Source organism: Propithecus coquereli, unplaced genomic scaffold, assembly GCF_000956105.1.
Source record: "Propithecus coquereli isolate 6110/MARCELLA unplaced genomic scaffold, Pcoq_1.0 Scaffold9, whole genome shotgun sequence".
In the NCBI taxonomy this organism is placed as follows: domain Eukaryota; kingdom Metazoa; phylum Chordata; class Mammalia; order Primates; family Indriidae; genus Propithecus; species Propithecus coquereli.
This window is the reverse complement of record NW_012155284.1, coordinates 75,965-101,240: the sequence shown is the minus strand read 5'-3', so window position 1 is coordinate 101,240 and position 25,276 is coordinate 75,965. Positions and strand designations below refer to the sequence as shown.

Below are 25,276 nucleotides of genomic sequence, written 5' to 3'. Positions count from 1 at the left end.
GTGACAAATAGCTTGAAATAATTTCAATTGAATAAATTTTTTATAATTCTTCCAAGTCCTTTTTGTTAAGTATTGCATAAATTGTTTAATTTAGGGCAAATATATGAATCTAATACAACTGAGTATATGCATTGAAATAAAAATTTTTCTTTAACTGGTTTCCCTTTTGTTAAGAGACAGGAAGAGGTGAGATAAAACAAATGAAAGAATTAAACAGACAGTATAACCTGCTTGGATTTCAATAAAAAAACCCCTCATATACAAATACATACACAATTTCTTTGTGGCTAGAAGAGTAATATTCAGTCCTCTAAAATGTGTTTATAATATCAAAGAATATAAATATCTGTGATTTTCCTTTCCATTTTAAACAAATATAAATAAATATTTCTCAAGCTAGAAATGGTCAGTATTTGAGCCTTTTGGCAGGATGTCTGTAATGTTAAGTAATCTTCTACCCATGTTTTCTATCTGAAGATTTACAATAAATTAGCAAATATAATTCACCCAGAGAAACTAACTTCCTGGGGTTATATGTCCAAATAATACTAAATTAAAGGAATTAACTGAAATGATTTGTAAAATGCCACAATGGATTTCTACTTTAGTGACTTCTAGTTTTATTTATAAACTGCCTGATAGGGATTTGTCTCAGAATCCTTAGCCACTGTTAAATATTTCTCAATCTATATATAACATATTTATAGAAATATTCTTTTAAAAGCAATACCTTTTGAAAATGTTCTTGTTGGATAAATGGCATAATAGAAATTTGTGACCTAGAAAGCAAAAAACAAAACCCGAAACAAGCAAACAAAAAAAACCTCTCAGTTTTACGCTTTTACTACTCACTCAATGCTACTAGAATTAAGTGTAGACTCTCAACCTAATTCTTACCTTCACTAGTTGTCTAGTTAGGATACCTTCTTATATCAAGAAACAGCATAACAGCCTAGCATAACAGGATCTTGGATTTATCCCTTCAATCCCTTCAACTCTGAAACTCAATTTACTAATCTATAATATGGATATAATAATATTTCCTTTATGATGAAAATTAGATGAGTTTATATTTGTGCTATGCTTGAATTATACTTCTATTACAAGACGTGGTAGCTGTATAATATCATTATTTTTTTATTTTATTATCTGCTATAACAATTCTAATTTTAATATTAAGGATAATTATAATTATTACTAATCATTGTATTTCAGCATCCTCATCAGCCAGATGGCAAGTACTTGTGTTACCTTCAAAATTCTATAACTAAAACTGTCTTATACTATTTTATTTTATAGTGCCCCCTAGTAGAGAAATTAAAATATTTTTAAGAGTCTTACTTACATGCAAAAGTATTCAAGCTTGGCACTTCACTTTATTATTGGTAATTTGTAATAATAAATTATAGTCTTTAGATAAAGGAATAATTACTGTGTGGTTATCAGTTTCCTAAAACTCTACCTTTCACTTAGTTATTACCAAAATTTTGATCTTTCTTCTGTAATAGTTTATATTCACTTATTTCATTTTACCATTTGTATTAACAGAAATTAGAGTTAAAAATGCTTATGTATAATTCTTTTTTAAATTCTGAGCAGAGATACTTAAAATTAGGCTTGATCAACCAGACGGTAGTATGCTACATGGTATTTATATTGCTTTCTTTTCTGCTAGGAGGTGGGATAAGGGCTTACCACCTATAAAAATTTTTCTTAGGCTGTATGTTGATTTGTATGATAAACTTTAGTAAGAAACTTTAGGAAGTAGCTCAGGGTTTTTTGTTCACTGCATTTGTATCTGGTAAAAACACTGTTTTAAATCTTACCTTTTTTCCCCCTCAGAAGAAATTACGTATATTTAAAACTGGACTATTGAATCTTGATAATATCCCAGAACTAACCATGTTTTCCTTTCATTTTAGTTCAGACTTGGTTCCTTCAACCTAGAGAAAGTTGAAAGCCCAGCTGAGGTCATTAGAGAACTTATTTGTTACTGCCTGGACACCATCGCAGAAAAGCAAGCCAAAAATGAGCACCTGCAGAAAGAAAATGAAAGGCTTCTGAGAGATTGGAATGATGTTCAAGAACGGTGTGTACACAATGTGCTTGCATTATAAAAATGCTGAGCTCTCTTTATATTGTTGTAGTTTTAAGTTATTAATTTGTTAATTTGTGATATATGTAGATTCTCATATATTTAAAATAAAATCTGTTATAAATTATACCTTTACTAAATATGATGAAACCAAGTTGTTATTCACTATTATAGATGACACTTTTATGTCATTAGTATGTGGTGGCACCAACAAACTTAAATGTGATAAGGAGTAATTGGGCATTGAAAATCAGAATCCATTAATATTAATAAAAAATTTATGTAGTAGATATTTATAAGGATTAATTAAGCTCAAATTATAGGATTAATAATAAATAAAAAGAGACATGAGATATAAATAAGCATAAGCATAATTGATTCCTTATTTGGAATCAATGAATGGCAACTATTCAAATGGTACACATTTTGGCTTCTAACAGAGGTTTATTTCTACCAATTGATTGAAAATTCATACTATAAGCATTTTTAAAAGATGAGGTAATTGTGGCTACTGGATAAGACATCCGTAGCCTTTTATTTTCCTGGCTTTGCTTCTTATTAATACTTTTTAAATGATGAAGAAAAAAGTAGCATTTTTCAATTACAAACTTTCTCAACTAAATTATAATCCAGGCTAGCCCAGTGTGTAACCTGTATTACTTTATTATGTAAAAGATATTCGAAGGAAATAAAATATATGTTGTGAACATTTATATCTCTACAGAGACATATATAATATGTACATGTTTGTACAATATATAGAGAGAGAACAATGTCTGAAATAATTATGTGGAATATATATGATAGTGATAATAATTATTATTGCATCCAGTACATCCAGTAGATTTTGCAATCGTTCATTCAAACAAATAGCTCTAAGGCATAGAAACACTTATCCTAAATATATAAAGTCTTTTTAGAGCAACCATTGTGATTGCTCTATATGGACATTAGTAAGTATATGGAGAAGTACATGAAAAATAGTGAAAGGTTTTACTGTTATCAATATATGCATGTGAAAATGAGACTGACTAAAAGAGATTATTTTTCTGTACATTTGATTATATTTGTTAATGAAAGACCTGTAAAATTAAATTCCTAACACCTGTTTATATTTGGCCTCAGTTATTATGTTAAGAAAGTATTTAACTTGTTATCATTTAGCTCTAAATTAATTTTATCTCCAATTATATATATAAGACTCCCTATAAATAACATAAAAATAATGTGACCAAACCAAAACTCTGTAAGAATTAGAAAACCATACAAAAAGTAAGTTTATTTTTTTCTTTGACTTTTGTTTCCTTCATTTTAGTATGAATTAGTATTAAATATCTGTGCTACAAAGCATTTTTTTGGACTGATATCTGTAATTTGGCTGTATTTTCCTATTTTATATATGAAATAAATCAAATTAAAGAAGATGTGCTGTGGTCATGATAAGCCATTATATTTAAAACTCAGAATACCCTCAGGATGATAGGAAATTTGATCCACAAATTGCCTACAAAAATGCAGACTGGGTACTTGGTACTTGAACAAATTGCTTTAAAATGTCTGCCAGAGGTTGAAAGAGGTATTATCTCATCAGTATTCAACACCACTCTTGTACAATTGAAAGCAGCAGGGAAGGAAGATGAGACATTGGAGACAAATGCACCCTGTGCTGTAAAACAGTGTGTGTGAGGGGCACATATAATATGTGATTCACAGATGCTTGATTTGCTATTTCTTAACTATCCAGAAAGTGCTTTTGTCTTACTGTGGCAGGAGATGTCCTGCTTGATCAAAAGCACATTCATGTATCCTGTCACCTGCCTTATTATGATCCAGCTATTCTTTTTTTGTCAATACTAGATCAGACGTTTTCTTCAGGGGCTGAGGTTGTGTGCCATTGGGGTGGCCCTGTAAACTGAAAGGAAAGAGAGTCCACTCCAGAAAATTCTAGGATCTTGATTGTATTCCAGATGTTAGATTAGTAGCTTTATGTATTTCCCAAATTTTGTTTCTCCCCCTTCAGAGAAGAGAGGGGCCACTTTAAGGAGATGTAAATATGTCTTGGTCATGGATAGGCAGTACTTTCTTAGTGTTCCCTCAGTAGAGCCTTAGTACACTGGAAAATAGCCAAGGATTTACAGCTCCAGTTTCCATAAGGCAGCAGTACTAATTAAAGAGTCTTTAGGAAGATTAGAAATAGGACATGAGCTTACTAAATTAGGTAACTGGGGACATAGAAAGTAGAGAATCATTAGAGTTGATGCCATGATGTTTAGTCTGGCCACAGTTCAGTTTTCAGGGCAACCTCTAATTACACTTGTGTCAGTATCCATTCAAGATCCGATCATTTCTTCTCTGTCACTGTTCCAGACTATACGGAGGGATGGGAGTGGTGTTAGAAAGGGGAAAGTAAGGGATGAGAATTCCCCTATAAGCTATGGTAGATGGTCCTGAAATATATTTAATATATAATAGGATATTATATGAGCAAAAAAAAATTATGTACCCATGTTCTTATTAACATGGAAAATGTTTATGATATATTAAGGGGAGACTTGTACATTACTGAAAATATGAACAGAATTCCATTGTTTGCAAAATGTATATTTACATATAAGACATCTAGAAGGAGAAAATTAAATGTTAATAGTATATGTCTGAATTGTAGGTTAAATCTTCCTTTACTTTTTGGGGGTATTTTTCATGTATTTTGTTATTTAATTAGGTATCACTTTTATGATCAAAGTCAACTATAAAATGATTTCCATTTGGGATTATAGTGGGGAATAAACAAAGCTTGAGTGAGGAATGAGAAATTATAGTACGAATAAAAAGAGTGAGATTTAATTTGTAGGCTTTTAACATACATGTTTGCTGTTATTTTTTAGTTACTGTTTAATAATTGTGGTTTGGGCTCCATTTTGAACAAATGGCATTACTGGATTCATTTAATTTCGTGTAGTTTAGATAAAGAAGGAAACATTAGAAAACTTGTATGTGAATCCTTAGGTTACTAGCTCAATTTATTTCACCGGGTTTTTCTACTTTATTCTAAATAACAACGTTCAAGTTTCATGTTACTGAATACGTCTTTTGTTTATACTCAGACTTCAATTTAGAAATTCTCTGGCTTTATTCTGAGTTATAGTTATTAAACCCATAATTGGAGGCATATTTCAGTGAATTAGGTTTGACACTCACAGAATCATTAGAATAGAAGACCTTGAAAGCTCTTCTACTTTATCTCTCTGCCTTCAAGATAGAATCACATTATATCTGGATGAATTCAGTCTAATTTTTAAAGACCTCAAGGGCTATCTTCATCTCCCCTTGGTAACCCATTACAGTGTTTAAGAACAGTCACAGTCAGAAAAGTCTTCCTTCCATGTATTGGTAATCTGAATCCTTCATGGTACAGTTGAAGGCCATTTCCTCTTGTTCTGTTGTCAGAAAGGATGAGGAACAGCTGTTCACCATCTTCTTCGGTGCTTAAAGGCTTATTAAATCTTTTACTACTGCTTTCTTTGCCAGTTCTTTTTAGTTTTCTTTGTCCTCTCAGCTCTATTCAGATTTTCTTTTGCTTCACAACCCTGACCTGGATATAAATTTGGCAAGTACTGTTTATTAATGTAAGGTTTACTGTACTGTTTCTAAGTACCATATGTGCACATTTATCTGTTGTTTTATTCGGGGTGTTATTTCTGCATAAATTGTTTTGGTTTTGCTCCTATTTATGTTATTGTATTTGACATGTTAGATTGTCTTCCCACCCAGAAATATTTTATTTTGAATATTCACTATTTTTCCATATTTAGTTTTTATTCTTTAAATTTTTTAAAATTAATATCCTTTGGTCCAAGGTCCTAGATACCTCAGTCCTAGGTTACTAATTAAACTTAGCATTATTGTTCTGTTGTCCTAGTCACTGTTGAAAGGATGATGTGCCATTAGGCCTTTCCTGTTTCACGTTATTTATGGCTTCATCGGTTTGAGCTTTGTCCTGGGGGTGATCCTTGGACTAGTTGTGATCTGATCTAGTTGTATGTTAGCTCTCTTTTATGTCACTAGACGTGGCATCTCATGTTTCTCCTCCACTAAATGGTCTCACCTAATAATTCCTGTCCAATTCTTGAGACATAGCCTTGGCAGGAAGAAAGTAATCTGAAAGGCATAGAAACATTATAATGCTACAGGAGAGGATTGGCATTAAAAATGAGATGGGGACGATGCCATGTACCTCTTAGTTATTGAATATTGAATATTGAAAATGCTATTTTCTGAGTCTGCTGAAAAATTAAGAGTAAATTCACATCATGCAACTGTTCACAGTAATACTTTGTCCCAGCCAAATCCCACTCCCCAGCTTTTCTAGGAAGTGTTGTCCAGTTTGATTATCAGAAGTTTGGCTGCAACAAAATTCTACAGCGTTGCTAAAACTAAGCAAGGCTAACTCACATGATACCATTTAGTCTATTGACTTTGTTTCCATATCATAGAAATGATATTATCTTTGATAATGTAGTTTTGATACTAGTTATTTAGATTAACATTATTCTTTAGGCAAATTATAGGATATTTTATGTTGATATTTATTTTTAATTTTAATATGTTATATCTAATGTTAATTTTAATAAAATTTTGGGAATTAACTTGATGGTTAAGTGCTCATAATCTTTCAATCAAGAATTATTGAAGTGACTTATATGGAAATTAAATATAGATTTAAACCAGATAAATTACTAATTGGTTACTATTTCTAAAATTTTATGTAAGAAATTATTATATTATACAAGATTTTTATTGTATATTTATATATTTGTTTTTACTTTGCATATGTTTGAATTATTTTAGTATGTACTCAAGTATTTTAGTAGTATATACGTTATATTCATCTTTTTAAAATTTTTGTCATTGTGTTACATTAGAAAATATTACAGGAAGATGAGAATATTATGTTTCCATAACACTTTGCATCTGAAATATAAATGCAATGACTGCTTGAAATAAGCCATCAATGTTGGTATCTCCTTTTCAATTTTGGCTCTATTTTTTTTCACATCTTTTGGTGTATTTCTTCTCAAAGTGCTTTGTTTGATGAAGGGAATACTGTTAGGTTAATATTTTTTGCTAGAATATTTTTTTTTTAAAGCTGAAGGTGAAAAATATTACTGTCATAATGGTGAATCATTGTTAAATGGGTGAAAAAATGTAATATTCAGAATGGCTGGTTTTCATTTTCTTATAAGATATCCATTTTAGCCTTTATGCTTGGCCATTGTCTTGGAGGAGAGCCGTAGTCAGCCATGGCACCCAGCCAGAATGGAATGATCCTGAAGCCCTACTTCTATATGGAATGGCAGTGGCGCATGGCCACATGGTTCAACCAGCTGGCTAGGAAGATTCTCATATGCACAGCTAGGCAAGCAAAAGGCTCACTGCATCACTCTGTGCCCTGCATCTAGACCCATCTGACCCATAGTAAGATGCCCCCCAGTGAGGTATCATACCAAAGTACAAGCTGGCAGGGCCTTCAGCTTAGAAAAGTTAAGGGTGGCCAGCATTCACAAGAACATAACCTGCACCATCTACATTTCTGTGGATCTGAGGACGTGGAACAAGTCCACCGAATCCCTGCAGGCCAATGTGCAGCAGCTGAAGGAATACTGCTGGAAACTCATCCTCTTCCCCAGGAAGCCCTCAGAAGGGAGACAGCTCTGCTGAAGAACTCAAATTGGCCGCCCAGCTGACAGGCCAATAATGTCCATATGGAATATCTACAAGGTGAAAGCCAGAATCATCACCAAGGAGGAGAACTTCCAGACTGCTGGCACCAATGCTCAGTTCTTTTGCTTCTGGGCAAAAAGGACCAAGGAAACTGAAGAACAGGATGTCAAAAAGAAGTTCTCATCTACTGTTAAGGACTTATGATAAATAAACAGTAAAAATGGAAAAACAACAACAAAAAGATGTCCATCTTAACTCTCTCATTTATCTAACAAATACCTACTAGACATCAAATGCCAAACACTATGCTAGGCACTGAGGATAAAGCAGCCAATAAAACACACTTACTCTCTGCCCTCATGGAGATCACAGCCTTAGTAAAGACTATACTGTAAGAATTTGCTCTAATTGGTCCCAGAGAATATATCGCCATATGCAATATGCCATATTGCCATATTCGTCTTATGAGAGGACCTAATTCTTTACGTCTCTAGATAGGTAGTTGTTTAAAGTATAAGGGTATATATATAAAAGGTATCAAATATTAGCATTTTTGTTTCTAATTATTTCACTGAAATATATATGTGTGTATATTATATATATATATACACACATATGTATAGAGTACTACTGATACATACATATGTATGTAGTTATATATGTAATATGAAAATGCTACAGCACCTATATGGAACAAGAGCAGTGTAAACAGTATGGTAAAGAGAAATTAGGCAGAACTAGACTACATTTAAAAGAATACTTTACATGAAATAATATGTATGTGAATCTACAAAATAGGAGTTTATTCATGGTATATGTGTATGTACATATCAAGTATATAAAACTTCTGCTAGTTTGCTTTCTCTACTTTATATATCTTTAGAAGATTAAAATAAAATACAATCCCTTGTTAGCTCATTTGAGCAGTGTAGGGAGAATTAGAGAATTTTGTATGTTTTACCTTACATATCTAAAATTGAAGATATACAGGGTTTCACAATCGCTTTTTCATTAATCTTTCCTTGGATATATAAAGTAGAATCTTTTCATTCATTATGTATTATATGCATATATGTGTTTGTATGTGCATTTGTATGTATGTATGTAGTGCCAGGTTATAAGGATATAGCTGGTTAAGTAATGTGGTGGTGACGGAGCGGTTCATAGTCTAATAGGGCAATCAAGCAGATTAGGGATATTGCTTTATCACAAAACAAGATTGTGTTTGGTATTATTGTAATATTAACAAAATATTGAAGAAGCAGAGGCTACATTTACCATTTGAAATTTCTCCCATAAAAAAATTCTTTTGTAAATAAAATGTAGATGTGAATAAATTCTTTTTTAAATAAATCATAAATATGAATTACATTTAGGCATTTAGATTTTTAACACTTTATTTGTATCAATTTTTATCCTTTTCTCAGTGCATAAATTACTAACATTATTACCAATAATTTCTAATTATTTATTTGTCTGTATAAAACTTTTAAGTCATTGGAAGTTTATGTAAAACTGATTTTTAATTGTATTTTCTGTGAAAAGTTTTCTTGAAATCTTCTTGAATACTAGACTGAATAATGTCAAGGCTAAGAAGAACTGTGATTTGTTTGTTTATTCATTTATTTACTTTTTTAGATTTGAAAAATGTGTGAATGCTAAGGAAGCTTTGGAGACAGATCTTTATAAACGATTTATTCTGGTGTTGAATGAGAAGAAAACAAAGATCAGAAGCTTACAAAAATTGTTAAATGAAGTTCAAGAACGAGAAAAGAACACTGAACACGAAAGGTATTTTGGCCTTCCTGTTTTTGCATGACAGATGCATAAATTTAAGTGGAATTTCTTCCTAATCTTTGTGAAAGTTAGGTGCCAACATTTTAGTGATATGAGGTCATTCAATAGTCTGTGGTTGGATGCTCTGGCTATTAGGGATTCCATGGACTAAAGAATTCTCAACATGATCACTCCATGTCTGCTGATTTAAGTCCTACACTTAAATTGTAAAACTGGCATGAGGCTTTTCTAAACATTGTTTAATTCTTAGACATCACTAAGAAAGATATATATTAATTTAAAAACCTTTCATCTCCTGCAAAACTACAGAGTTGGACACACATTTGTAATCTTAGTATCTAAGAAGTGGCTACCTTTAGAATCAAGTGTCCAGTGTTAAATTCCAGGGAGCATTTATTTTATCTGATTAGAGTGGGATCATCTGCCTCATCCTTCTGTCAAGTGTTCTCTGAAAGTGAATGCATACTTGATTTTTAAGGAAGAATTGTAGGTGGCAGTTGGCTGGTATGGCTTTCAACAGTTATAATTTTTTAGGCATTAGCAAATATAGGTTAGAGTCTGTTGCTCTGAATCTTAGAGGAAGCACAGGTTTACCAGTGACATAGTATAAAAAACTTAACATTTGATGTCTACTGGTCCTAGTCCAGCTGCTGGTCTGGCACTGATACCTACTAGTTTATAGCTTTGGACAAGTCACTTTATCCTCATAATAAGGGTAAAGGTACCCATCTCAGGGTTTTGGGAAGATCAAAAGACATGCAGAAGGCCGGGCGCGGTGGCTCACGCCTGTAATCCTAGCTCTCTGGGAGGCCGAGGCGGGCGGATTGTTTGAGCTCAGGAGTTTGAAACCAGCCTGAGCAAGAGCGAGACCCTGTCTCTACTAAAATTAGAAAGAAATTAATTGGACAACTAAAAATATATAGAAAAAGTTAGCCGGGCATGGTGGCGCATGCCTGTAGTCCCAGCTACTCAGGAGGCTGAGGCAGAAGGATCACTTGAGCCCAGGAGTTTGAGGTTGCTGTGAGCTAGGCTGACGCCACGGCACTCACACTAGCCTGGGGAACACAGTGAGACTCTGTCTCAAAAAAAGAAAGAAAGAGAGAGAGAGAGAGAGAGAGAGAGAGAGAGAGAAAGAAAGAAGAAAGAAAGGAAGAAAGAAAAGAAAGAAAGAAAGAAAGAAATGCAGAGCTACTTTGAGATTAGTAAAATGTTATGACCCACAGAGATAATTTGGTAGAATAGCATTTTGGTAGAATAATAATAAGTGATAAGAAACTGATGATTTAAGATTAATTATAGTGAACACTAAATATTCAGATTATTAGGTAAAAGAGACATTTGTTCTTAAGAGAGTTAATATATAGTTTCTAAAGTGGCTTCATCTAAATCATATATATTTAAATATATTGTTGTCTATTTAAACTCTTTCTCCAGGAATATGTTCTATAATTACCTGCTGGTGAATTTGTTGCCTTGCCAGGGGTGAATCATTGATTTATAATTCTTCCTTTCTCTGTTTCTAGGGAATCTGCAACCTGTTCTGAAATGACTGCTGACCGAGATGCAATCTATGATGAAAGCACTGATGAGGAAAGTGAAAACCAGTTTGATCCCACTGTGTTGGCTCCAGGTAAGAGAAATACATTTATCTCCTTTGTTGAATATTCCACTTGGGTTTATTACTCTAATGTAAAAAATCACAATGAAAAATGGTGTGAAAAAATGTATTCTACAAAAATTCTTTAGGATTTTTAGTTTAAAATGTCAAATACTTAATATTAAAAATTAATATTTATTGTAAAATGCAGCAATTCATTAGCAATAGCAAAGCAAGCAAGCATACATACACATATAATTCAAGGTGTGCTATTACTTGTTAAGCAAGGATACATAAACAATAAGGAAGATATGCCGTATGCTAAATATCATCAGCTCAAAGCTGGTTGCCTTTAACATTTGAGATCTTATCTAGCTAAAGTTATAGATGGGGCACTGGAGCAGGGTGATCCAGAATGCTTTAGATTATCCTGAGGTTGAAGCCTTCTCTCACTACTCAGAAAAAGGATTGCAGTGGGATGAGATGTAACAGAGGAAAAGAGAAAGGAAAAGTTTGAAGTACTTGAGGCTTTTTCAGTCTCTTATATTGACCACCCAGAAAGTGTTAACCCATGGGCAATTTTTCTAGAGTTTTATGCATTTCCTAGGAAGCAGGAGCCCCTGAAATCATTTTATGCTTAGATGGTTTTGATCTAAACCCAATATTATCAGAAATAAATGTTTGTTTCATTTATTTAGAAAATATTTTTGAGTGCCTATTATGTACCAGGAACGTTTCTAAGCAGTAGAGAGCAAAACACAAAAATCTGTGCCATTATGGGGCTTAAATTCTGGTCAGGGAAACAGATGTAAACAGAATGAATAAATATAAAGTATGTTAGGTTGATAAGTGCTAGAGAGAAAAATAAATCAGGAAAAGATGATAGAAATATAAGGGTGGGAATAGGGATAAGAGTTATGATTTTAGCTAAGGTACCATAAAAGACCTCAGTGAGAAGGTGACAAGCCTATCTGGGGGAAGAGCATGCCAGGCAGAAAAAAACACTAAGTACAAAGGCCCTTATGGACTTAAGCAATAGCACAGAGGACAATATGGATAGAGTAGAAATATGAAGATTGGGAGAATTTGGAGATGAGATCAAGAGAGATAATAGGACTACATCACATGTAGGGCCTTGTAGGCCATTGTAAGAACTTCACCTTTTCCTTTCAGTTAGATTGGACACTATTGGAGGATTTTAAACATTCAAGTGACATAATCTGACTTAAATTTTAACAGGATTAGTCTGGCTATTATGTTGGGAATAGTCTATAGGATGGTAAGTGCAGAAGTACATAACAGATGGGAAGCCAGTTCAACAACTGAGTGAAGGATGAGGGTAGCTCTGACCAGAGTGATATGAAGGTGATGAGCAATGAGCAGATTCTAGATATGCTTAGAGGCAGCTGAATTTGCTGATGAAGTGAGTATGGCCAAAGAAGACTGAGTGGGAGCAGCCAGGAGGTGAGAGGCAATACTGTAAATGGAAGTCAAGTGGTATCCTGGAAGACAAGTGAATTGTAAGTATTTTGAGGAGTAGACAATGATCAGCTGAGTTGAATGCTGCTAATGGGGCAAGGATGATGAAGATTGAGGACTGATTGATGGATTTAGCAAAACGTTATTGAGAATCTTAATATAACATCTTCAGTGGCATGTTGAGGATAGGAGAGAATAGGAGGTTCAACAGGGAATGAGAGGAGAGAATAGGAGGTTCAACAGGGAATGAGAGGAGAGAATAGGAGTTTCAACAGGGAATGAGAGGAGAGAATTGGAGATGAGATAGCAAATATAGGCAACACTTTCAAGTTTCACTGTAAAGAAAAGGAAAGACATGAGGCAATAGGTGGAGGGGGAGTGGGGTGAAGAGGAGTATTTTTGTTTATTGTTTTTGGATGAAGGAAAGAATATATTTGCATAGTGATGGGAGTGAATAAGGATAGAGGGGAAAAAAACACCAAGGCAGTAGACAGAGGAAGAATTGCTGTAATACTATCTCTAAGTATATAAGAGGATGAGATCCAATGGACAAATAGCAGATTAGTTTAGCTAAGAGCCTGGTCACTTCCTATAATGACCCAAGAAAAGGTAAAATACATATATAAAGACACAGGAAGATAATTAATTACAGTCATAAAAACTTACTGATGTTGATTAAATAAGCTGATTGATCTGATGCTGAACGGATTTGAATTGGATCACATATATACACTTTGGCACATGGGAATTAATTTTTTTCATTAGTGCTCCATTTAAAATGAGATCATTTTCTAATAATCAAATGTAATAAAAAGCTCAGAAAGAGAATCTACACTCTTTCCAATTTAAACTGTCAGAATTTTTATTAAACACAGTGGCCTTTGGTTGTGTTCTTTATTCAAGGAGCCTCACCAACATTTGAAGTAGATGAAAATTATTGTTGAAGAGACAATATATGGTTAAATATAGGTATATGAGAATGGGGTCTGTTACGTGTTCAGTCTATTTTAAGCAAAACTTTAAGCTATAATTGTACTATTTTTGATTTGGCAAAAACTCTTTCTTCAAAAATGTTTAGTTTATTTCATATTCTTCATATATTTAAGTGTCATTATTTCTTTAACTCATACCTAGTTCACTACATATTTGATTCATAGGTTTTTGGTTCAGGTTTTTTTTGTTTTTGCATTTAACTTGCTTTTGGTAAGTTTTTGATATCAATGATTAAGAGCATTTTTGTTAGAAGTTTTACCTGTAATTTTCTTTCTGCTTCAGTAAGAAATATTCAGGACACTGGTATTTGCTAAGATAAAACATAAATCTCAGATCCAAAATGCTTGGTACTGAATTAAGAACTAGATTTCACAGATCTGAAAAAAAAATTATATATTTGAAACAACAAAATGATCACCTTTATACCAGCTTCCACAATTAATTATCTTACAGAGATAAAGTATATTTTTGGTCTATGGGATATTATCTTTATTTTTCAGCAAAGCTTTATCTTTTTGGTACTTTATGTGGTAGTATTATGTGTTTAAGATAGAGCAGTGAGAATTTCTTCCTAAACTTATTCTACCATCTTGATTTTAGAATATAAGTAAATACGTGAATTTATTTTAGATATCGTAGTTTCATGTGAGCTTTCCCAACAATAAGAATAAGAGGAAGAAAGATTCATGGGAACTAATACATTTGCTCTATCTTTCAGAAAACCATTTCTTTGAGGGGCTAATGTTTAATTCAATAGTAATTTTTATTATGTAAGTAAATTTTCATCATTAATTACTAAAATGCCCAAATTTCCTCAACAGTTGTTTACATCATTACTCCATTTCTGAATGATAAAAGAAGGTTAGTAAGATCAAGATCATTTAATGATTCTACCATATTCATTCAAGAAAGAGGTCTGCTTACTTTTGTGTCTATATCCTCAAGTAGAGTAGGAATATTACAGTTTGAAGGAAATTGATTGGTAACATTTTATGAATAAGGAATCGATTTTATTGCTTTTTTTCTCCAAAGTTTAGTTGTTAGAATTGTTGAGAAAATAACTAATGCTATGTTGTCTAATCTAGCAAATACAACGTGCTTGTATGTACTGTAATATATAGCATGAAAAACCTCTAAAATACTCATTAAAAATTTATTGGCTAAAAGGAGATCCCCAAAGTATTCTGAAACTCAAACATCACAGTCAATACTTCCCGACACTACATTTTACATTTTTCTGTAGCGAGATTTACTTTCCGTATGTCTTGAATTTTAGAATGTCTAGATAGGTAGTAATGGTATTACTGATTTTATTTCTTAAACTAAGGCCCTAGAGTTAATAGATATTTCAATTTGTTTCAGATTAAGATTATGATAGATAAGATAGTTGCTATGGTCTCTATAGCTCAACACCTAGATTACAATGGAGGATGGATCACTTTCACCCCCATCTATTTGGTAGTAGCTCTTGTGGCTTTAAGGATTTCCTGGTTAGTCTGGACTCCTTCTGCCTCTAAAGTGTGTGTGTGTGTGTGTGTGTGTGTGTGTGTGTGTGTGTGTGTGTGTAATTCAGTGGAAACCTGTTATTATAGATATTCTTAAACAACCTTCTCTACAGGAAACTCTCTGTTTCTTTTGATCCAAAGCAAGGTTACACACGATGTCCATATCTGGGAAGAAATGTCAAGTTAAACTAGGCCCACTGAATAACAGAGCCTCACCCAAATAAATAGACCCAAATAAATATAAGTGCCGTCTTGTACAGCATGAGAGCTAAAACTTGCAATACTGCACCCAACTGGCCTTTCATTTACTCTGACAATGTCAGATAGAACCTAGAAAACAATTTATCATTGTGCAATTTTTATATTTTTTTCAGAGCCATTTTGGTGCTGTAATAATAGTAGAATTATATGTGAAAGAAATTTTTAAATGTATATTAATAGTCTTAAGAATTATAGCCATTATTATGAAATTTTTCTTAGTCTCAACATAATTTAAAAAGTGTACAACGATTTAGTGGAAAAACTGGATTATTTCATAGAGATAGGATCTTTTTTGTGAAACATTTTGGAAAGTTATGCTTAATTGGATCATAATTACCCATCATAAGAGGAACTATTTTAATGCTTCACTAATTATTTTAATAAATAATCAATATATCAAAATTATAATTACTTCTAGTAACAGAAATTGATAATATTTCTCATAGTCAGGGAATAATTAAATCAGCCTTAGTAAAGGTACAAATAAGAAATATATTTTTCTAGAACGTTTTAGCCTACTTAGTTTCATATTAAAGGTACACAGCCACTAAAAACAAATAAAATAAGCTTTCTTACCACTCTTCTGCATAATTATTTGCTCAAGATTTAGCACATTAGTTTAATTAATCCTGCTTCTTAACTAACAGGAAGGTCCCTGTATAACTGCTATCAGTAATTTAGGCTTTTACTTAGTTGGTAGGCTTCCTGAAAGGAAGTGTGATTATAGAATAGCCTTTTTGAAAATAAATGAATGGCTATGTCAAACAGTTGATGAATACTGATATAGTAGCTTTAAAAAATAGAACGGAATCCAAAATTTTAAGTATCAAAGGGCTTGTTGCTTCAAACAGTGAATGTCTACTCACAGAGGAGATAACAACATGTACTGCCAAAGAGATTACTCAGAAACTCAGCTTTAGAATTACAGATTATGCTCTTAATCTTATCCAGCTAGTTTATCATAGGCACATTTATTTCTAAGTTCTAAATAAAAGGCTTGATTTAATAAAACCTATCACCAAACTGAAAAAGCAATTTGAGTGTATTTCATAGCAATAGTGGGCTTTTATATGTAACCATTGTTGCTAGGAATGACATTATATGCTTCAGAAATCTGGATTTCATGTAGTTATAGGTCCTGTAGTTCAAACCCATCATTTTTCTAATGACAGAACAGAGGCCTGGAGAGGTTAAATACATTACTCGTAGTCACACAGGAGAGAAGAATGAGGGCGTCTAAGGACCCATGTGTGACTAGGACTGTGAATTTAATTGAGTATTTATACCTAAGAAATGCGAAAGGTACTACACTGTTTTTTTGATTCATTGTAGTAAAATTGATATAAGAATGCCTGAATCATTTATTAGGTTGTCTTAGGAAAGTGAAGCTGAACATTTCCATTGGCCCTGTAAAAGAGCAAACCATGACCAAGTTGAGACAAAAGGTGGTGTGAATACAGTAACAATCCCTAAATCAGCTGAATGTATATAATGTAATATGTAGGATTCTTGTCTCTCTGTGACTGTGACAGGGATCTCTACCACAAACAGCATATCTGGTCCCTTGAACCAATTCATCAACATTGCCTGTAAGCCATATTTAAGATCAAAAGGATAGACAAGGTTACCAGTTGATGAGGTTCTGGAACGTTGCCAGCCCACCAGCATTGACGTGATATTTGCTGCGACTTAACTCTCAGGGCCTGGGCATGTGTGAAGGATGGAAATCAGCAGGCTTGCCAAGCAGATTCTGAATGCATGATGTAGTGAGAGAGCAGTTAGTTACAAGTAGGGTAGCCAGAAGAAATGTTCAGCGTGACCCCCTTAGTGCCAAATTCAAGCCTTGTGGTAATATTCAGGGATGCTGAGAAATAGTAAACCTGGTAACACTCAGGATTTTAGAGGAGAGCGGCAAGGGGTATGATTTGAGGGACGACAAAACCAAAAGGAACTTAGGGTGGTATTGGTCACGTTACTTCTCAAGCCATATTAACAACCATATTGTTTTTTAATTTAAATGAATAACTTGGATGAAATCAGAAGTTGTAAACTTTTGATCCTTTCTGTGAACTTAGCTGCATTTTTTTTTCCTTCAGTGATATCAATCAGTGTTAAATAATTAGTATGAATGCACTTAAACAGGGCATCAGTTTCCTAGTTTTCTGTAGTCCCAACACATCCTATTATCTTAGATCTGGCTCACTTCATTCATTGGTATCACTTGCAAGACTTCTAGAAATATATGAATTTGTGACCACTGGAAGATGATGATACTGATGATGATGACTACTGCTAGTACTTCTCATTCTAATTCTCCTACTACCGTTGTTGTTGCTGCTGTGACCACTACTACTTCTACTTCTTCTGTTACTTTTTTATTGTGGGTCCACTACCACTGTGACTAACTAATGCATCACCACTACTACTATAGACTCATATTTATTTAGACACCATTATTTAAGGGTGTGGACATTTATCTCCCACTTTCTGTCTACTAAACCAGGGAGGTGATCTGTGGTGAATGCCTGTTGTCATGTTCAGGTTGCACTTTCTATCTTATGGGCCTAACTGCTGGAAGTAGAAGCTGCTTCTGTGGTGTTTTGTCATTCAGGATCACAAAGTCCTCTTGACTTTCAGAGCTAGATCGTTAAGGAGACATTTCCTTAGGTGGGAGCTATGGAAGTTCTGGAGCTTGGTGTGTGTCCAAATTCCTTCTATTAATAGAAAGAATGGATAGGCCTAGATTTATCTCTGGGAGGGGGAGATTTAGTAAAGTACCATGCTCCGGCTCAAGCTACCAAAGAGCTATTTTTTGTTTGCTTTGATAGCTCTTCGATGCGAGTTCATTGACAACCAGGCTGTCAAGCAGCCACTGGGAGTGTGTATCATAAGCTCCTTCCAGTGAGAAAGTGAGAGTTGCATGTCCCTACCCCTTTTCTGTACTGCTTTGAGGGGGTATAGCCCCTAAAAATGTTTGAACACCTGTTTAAAACCATCTATTTGTTGGTGATCAAGGAAGACTCTCATATGCCTTCTTCTACCAGAGCTACTAGGTTTAGAGTGGAGTCCTTTGGCAGGTAGCTTTAAAAATTAGGGCCCTCAATGTGTATCCTAAACCCCTTCCAGGGAGCAACAGGGGATTGCATTTTTTAAAGCCCCTTCTCTGCATTGCTGCAGGCGGATGAAGTCCCTGGAGGGCTTGCATGCCTGTTTAAATATGCTGCTTTTTTTCTGTGGTCCAGAGAGACATGTGTATGCCAGTCCCTTCTGCTCTCAGAGCTAGGAGATTTAGAGTGAAATCTTTTAGGTGAGTGTTATAAGATTTGGGCTCTTGGTGTGAGTACAAATTCCTCCCAGACTGGCAGCAGGTTGTTGACTATCTCTTTAACTTCCTAGTGTGATTTATTTAGAAGTCAGACCATCAGTTAGCTGCTGAGCAGTTTCGTAAACCCCTTCAGGAGGGAGACGAGGGGATGTGTTTTGTAAGCCACTTTTCTGCAGTGCTGCAGGGGAATGAAGTCCCTAGAGGTGCTTGTGCTCCCATTTAAAGATGCTTTGTTTTCCCTGTGGTCTAGAGAGATGTGAATGCCTGTCCATTCTGCTCCCAGAGCTAGATTTAGGATGGGACTGCCCTTAGGTGGAAGTTGTAAGAGTTGGGGTGTTTGGTGTGAGTGCACACTCCTCCCAGGCTGACAACAGTTTATTAATTGGCTAATGTAAAGTAGTCAGACACCAGGCTAGCTGGAGGCATGTTTTGTAAACTCCTTGTTGGGTGGGGGTGGGGGGAACAAAATGCTTTGCTATTTTGTTTTTAAGCCCTTTCTCTGCACTGGTCCCAGGGAGATGTAGTCCCTGGAAGTGCTTGTGTGCCTGTATAAATCTGCCACTTTTTCCCCTAAGGTCTAGAAAGATACCTGTGTGTCTAATCTCCACTCCAGTAGTTGGTGAATTAAAAGTCAAACCGTGGGAAAATTTAGGGATAGGGCCCTTTGTGGGGTCCAAATCCTCCTCTCCACAGGGAGAAACTGGGTATTAGGGATTCCTTTCCCAATTTTATGGTGTAGTGCCTGGGGTGGGGGTCTTTACCTAAGACTACCTTGGCTTTTCCTACCCATTTGATGTGTATGTTTTTTCAGTTGCCCAGTGGGTGGGAGCCTTTGACTTGGTCTCTGACTTTCAGAGGGAATTGATCCCTGGATAGAATTTTATTTGGTGCTTCCGTGGGTGGAGGGAGAGTCAGGAACTTCTTATTTTACCACGTTTCTAACATCACTCTGGCTTAATGTCTTTTGTCAGCTTTAGAAAATTATGGCCAGTGTTTTTTAAAATATTGATTCTATCCTGTTCTTTCTCTTCTCCTGTTCTGGGAATTCATTTACATGTATGTTAGACTTTTCCCTATGTTACAATTTTTCACCACAGTCCACATGTTTCTTTTGTTTTTTTCTGTAATTTCAATCTTTTTAGCTCCATATACTTTAGCCTAAATGTTTTCTGCAGCCCCACTTTGTTTATTAAAAGTTGCAGTCCCTGTCAATTTGTTCTTTACCTATTTCCCCTTTGTATCATAAGTCAATGAAACATGTATTTAATCTGCTCTCTAGATATGTTTCTCTCTATTGGGTTGTCACCTGCTTGAAGGTGGTAGTCCCTCACAACACCTCGTCCATTCAGTGCCTTGAAATTAAAAGGAATGTGGTAATTTTTAAAACTACTTTAATTAGCGAATACAATATATGCCCCATATTGTTTTACTAATGGAAGATGCATGTAAAGTATGTTGAAAGTGTTTTTACCCCATTGATTACACATTTTCAATACATATAAAAAGTGTCCAAACTAGTACGGAGCATGTTGTAGTTATATACTAAATGGGGCCATAATAAACTATTGATATGATTTGGAAATACTTAAATTATCTGCATGATTTTCACTAGTTAGCCTTGTGCATTGTGAAATGCATTTTCAAGACTATTATCTGAGTATAGTCCTTAGCTTGTTTTTTAATTGGGGTGGTTTTAGCTGCAAGTAACAAAGACTCAATTATAGATAACAATAATGAGTTTATTATCTCACATAACAAGTTTGAATATAGAGGATTTCCATGGTTGGATAATCCAGTATCTCCGTGATGTCATCATGAACCCAGGTTCTTTTTGTGTTTTTATTCTGTTCTCCTCAGGCTCTTCTCTCGTGAGAAAAAATTCATGATGGCAGCCACCATTCCAGCATCATAGCTGTCATATGTTCATATAGCTTTTTTTCTCAGAGCTTCCTAAAGAATTGTCACAAACCATTTCCTGAAACCATCACTTAGGGAGCATGGTATACCTTCAGTGACTTACTTAGACTAGTCAAGACTTCATTCCTTGGCTCATCTATCCAGAGTGAACAAAATGGGTTTCTTCCATCAAGAAAGAAGAGGAGCAGGAATGATTGCTGGGTAGACTTGGAAAAAAAGTGAAAATAAGAGTCATCCCCTGAAAAAGTTCTATTAGGTTGGTGCAAAAGTAATTGCTGTTTCCAACCATGAATTTTAAATCATTGTAACTAGGTTCAAACACATCTTCATTAATCAAAATAGGAACCATTATAATCAACACAGTTTTACCAACAAGAAATAAGTTTGTTTATTCTTCTAGCGTAAAACTGCATGCTTCGGGATTCCATGAACTCTTGGAAAACATTTTCTGCATCCTGCTGGTTGTGGAAGCGTTTTCCCTGCTAAAAGTTATTGAGATGCTTGAAGAAGTGGTAGTCGGTTGGAGAGAGGTCAGGTGAATATGGCAAATGAGGCAAAACTTCATAGCCTAATTCGTTCAACTTTTGAGGCATTGGTTGGGCGACATGCGGTGGGGCGTTGTCATGGAGAAGAATTGGGCCCTTTCTGCTGACCAGTGCCGGCTGCAGGCATGGCAGTTTTCAGTGCATCTCGTTGATTTGCTGAGCATACTTCTCAGATGTGATGGTTTCTCTGGGATTCAGAAAGCTGCAGTGGATCAGACCAGCAGCAGACCACCAAACAGTGACCATGACCCTTTTTGGTGTAAGTTTGGCTTTGGGAAGTGCTTTGGAGCTTCTTCTTGGTCCAACCACTGAGCTGGTTGTCGCTTGTTGTCATTTAAAATCCACTTTTCATCACATGTCACAATCCAATGGAGAAATGATTTGTTATTGTCGCGTACATGAAGCAATAATTTGGAAGCAAAACCCTGTATTCTTGTGCCTCCCAAGTTTCACACTGATGGATGGTCCCACTTGTATAAAGGTTTTAACAGGTAGAATTACATCTCTAATCTAAGCTGATACTTGAAAGAGAATGAATATTTTCAAGAATTACCATTATAATATAGTCAGTACTTCTCAGCTGCTGAAAAATTTGAGTTCACAGCTAGGATTTTAAAAGCTGGCCAGTAATTATTGAGCATCCATTTACAATAGGTATGCAGATTTCACAACACTATTTTCAAAGATTGTTCTGTTTTTTTATTTGCAACATGTAAACCTTGGTGGTAAATGTTCATTAAAAGTAAACAACAAAAAAAATATTCCATCATGTTTTGAGCTGAGTTGAAGTGTCCTGGATGCTGATTTTAAGTATAAACTTGCTTCACCAGTTTTGGCAACATTCTCTCCATAAGACCCTTTATCCTGCTTTCCCCTTTATCTTAAACATTGTACAGTCTCATTTTTCTATTTAAAGGTGATGCTTTTTACTATCCCTATATTTGCAATATAGAATTTATATGTGTCAATAATGGCTAAATATTGGCAATATCGTGTTTCAACATAATATTTACAGTTCCTGTAAATCACGTAAATTATAACAACTCACATTTTAGATGGTACCATATTTTAATCCTACTTCCTTATTTCAATATCAGCATTATGAAAATAAAATGCATGTTTGTAAAGAGAGACAGTATAGCCTATTTTAATGGAAAAGATTTAGACGGTGAGCTGAGGGCTCATGTCTAATCTTCTTCCTTTTATTATTGTGAATAATGACACCCAACATCCTGTGCCTATATGTCAGGCAGGGATTCTGGAAGCTGTATATGTGTGAAAGTATTTGCAGTCTGTAGAGCACACAGACTCTTATTATTATCAATGTTACTCTTTAAAGTAGGAATTTATAAATCCCAAAGAACTTTTAGATTCAGTTTTCTTTGTTTCCCATACTCCATACTTTTGTTCTCTGTGTTCTAAAAGGTAGTTGAGTTGATTTAGTGTTATTCCTGCATCATCAAGCCTAGTAGTGTGCACACAGTGGAATTTTCACATTTGTTTCTTAGGTAGCGAATGAATTTTTGCAGTATAATCGAATATATTTCAGACAAAAACAATAAATGCAGTTTAAATTGGATTATTCTTTTAAAATCTCTTTACCTGCCATGTTGTTTAAACATCATTAGTAAAATGTTGACAAATTTGGACTTTCATTGTTATTTTCTGGCATAACATCAGGACTACCTAAGAGTTTATTTTAGCACCATCACATTGCTAAACAAAGCTCAGCAGTTATGACTTTTATTTGGCATAATTTCCTACCTATTTTAGAAGTATAAAATATGGTTTATAAACCATACACTAGTTGTTTCTCTCCAAGCTTCATAACTCTTATTTAAACATTACATTGTATCCAAATTAACCGAAAAGACTCCATTCATTCTCTGTTATTTGGCTGGTGTGCCAATTACTCACAGATTCATTGACTATGATTGATTATAACTGCCATTGAGACCTACTTCCATGGATTAGTCATTTGTTACAGTTTAAGGGAGTCACAATTCCCTCTGCTATTGAACTTTACAAATTGTAATAGGTGTTTTTAATGACTTTCCCTGCAAAATACACTTCTTTAATCTCAGGTCTGCTTGGTTTAAGTCCCTATTTTGTTGGACACCACCCCAAAGAAAACTCTTATCCCTCATTATTCTTTTCTTTCCATTAAACCATATCCTAGAATATTTTAAAAGCCAGAGTGCAAACTAATTGTGCATCCATAAAATATTTTCATAAAAATAAAGTTACAATAGTCTACGTCAGCCTTTTCACCAAAATCACCTTTTAAAAATAATTTTCTGCATTCCTGGTAAGTTTTACAAAGTGCAACAAAGCTACCCTTTTAGTTAGTTGAGTACTTGTCTGATTGTGAACTCCTTAAGAAAAGGGATAAAAGTATAGTTTGCCCATCTTTCCTTCCCAGCATCAGCACGGTGCTTTATACTTAATGAGTAGCCAACATTTTTTGTCAAATTGAATTTTCCTAATACTTCCATAAAAGATTTATGAAAAATTCTTACTAGGAGTGCTCCACAAAGGCTTTAGAAGAACTTTTGCCTAAAGCCAAAAAAAAAAAAAAAAAAATCAAGAGCAGGAGCAGAGCTATCACGTAATTCTCAGGCGGCTGGCTAAAAGACTAGGTATTAAAGCAGCGGGACTTTCACCTGAAACTATTAATAGTTGTTTAGTGTGTGGCAGAGAACCGAATATTGTGGAATTTTATCCAAATGCATCTAGACAACCTCTTATCTTCCTTTCAAAACAACGTCTAAATTTGGATGACTAGAATTATTGTAATCAAATCTTGTTTAAGAACAAGGTCATTGAGTTTTATAAGTTTCTGATTAAAAAGAGTAATGGGAAAGTGAACTCACATTGATTTTATGATGCTCTTTGTGGGATGCTTACAGCTAGTTGCTTTACATAACTTATCTCACTTCATCTTGACCACAATCAATATTAGGCCTTTTGGCTTTCATTTCAAGAAAGGTTAAGTAATTCATCCAAGGTTACACATTAGTAAGATGAACAGCCATAATTTGAACTCATTTGTGACTGACAACAAAGCCCACACCATTTAATTACCCACTCTGTTATTCAGGCTGTTTTACCTTCAATTAATAACTAGATTTGGTTGTTAAGCAAATCTTAACTATTTTATGTGGGTAAACTGACAAGATTTAATGTCAAAAATATTGAAGCCAAAAAGCTAAGTTGTCATTTATTATACTGGAAAATAAACAGTAATAGAGCCATGATTTAAAAGTCAGTCAGATGCATAAAAAGGATCAATCTGTAAGATCCTTTCATAGTTTAATAAGTCTGAAGTCAGTATGAATCCTACTTATTTCTCCCACTTTGACATGAGTAACCACGTGTTCTGTGGTTGTCTGGGCAATAGGCAAATGGAAGTACCCAGTTAATTCTAGTTTTCTCTGGAAGTGAATCCAGGAAGAGAATAAGCACATTTTCTACTCTTCCTTATTGTTAGGCATTCTGGAGGAGGCTGCTGATGTTAGTAATTGACTATATCACTTTTGAAGAGTCAATTTAGTTTAATGTATGTTGATCCTTTGCTTACTGATTGCCTCATTAGGGGGAACCCCTTTTCTCTAGAAAAGGACAGATCTCTCTTTCATTTATATAATACCTAGAAACCTTTACTTCCTAGAACTTCTAAATATAAAATAATTCTAGCCATCAATAATAATTACTGATTGATATATAGCACAGTTATTTACAGCACTGTGGAGATCTGAGGTTTACTTGTAGTTCTGCCAATATTTTAGCTCTCTGCTCAAGGCATTTTTTGCTAACTTCTCTAAGTGTCATTTTTCTCATTTGTAAAATTTAAGGAGAAATTAGGTAATCTCCAAAATCCTATAATCTCTACATTTATAGTTTCCCAATGCCTTTAAGGCCTACCTTTTGTTTTATAATGAGGTCAGGGAAAGTCTACAATGTGCCAGGAGGTAAAAGCACTATTTGATGGAAGGATGTTCCTAAGTTTTCTTCCACCTGTAACAGAGGGAATGGCCTGGG

At 34.4% G+C, this 25,276-nt stretch overlaps 1 protein-coding gene and 1 pseudogene across 1 annotated transcript in view; both read left to right on the top strand.

Moving 5' to 3' along the window:
• Positions 1–25,276, top strand: part of XRCC4 (X-ray repair complementing defective repair in Chinese hamster cells 4) — a 176,282-nt gene that overhangs the window by 116,826 nt on the left and 34,180 nt on the right. The window contains exons 4-6 of the mRNA XM_012664535.1: positions 1,923–2,089; positions 9,455–9,607; positions 11,137–11,243. Of these exons, the coding sequence (XP_012519989.1) occupies positions 1,923–2,089; positions 9,455–9,607; positions 11,137–11,243 (427 nt within the window). The remainder of the gene's footprint in view (positions 1–1,922; positions 2,090–9,454; positions 9,608–11,136; positions 11,244–25,276) is intronic.
• Positions 7,396–8,020, top strand: LOC105826478 (annotated as a pseudogene).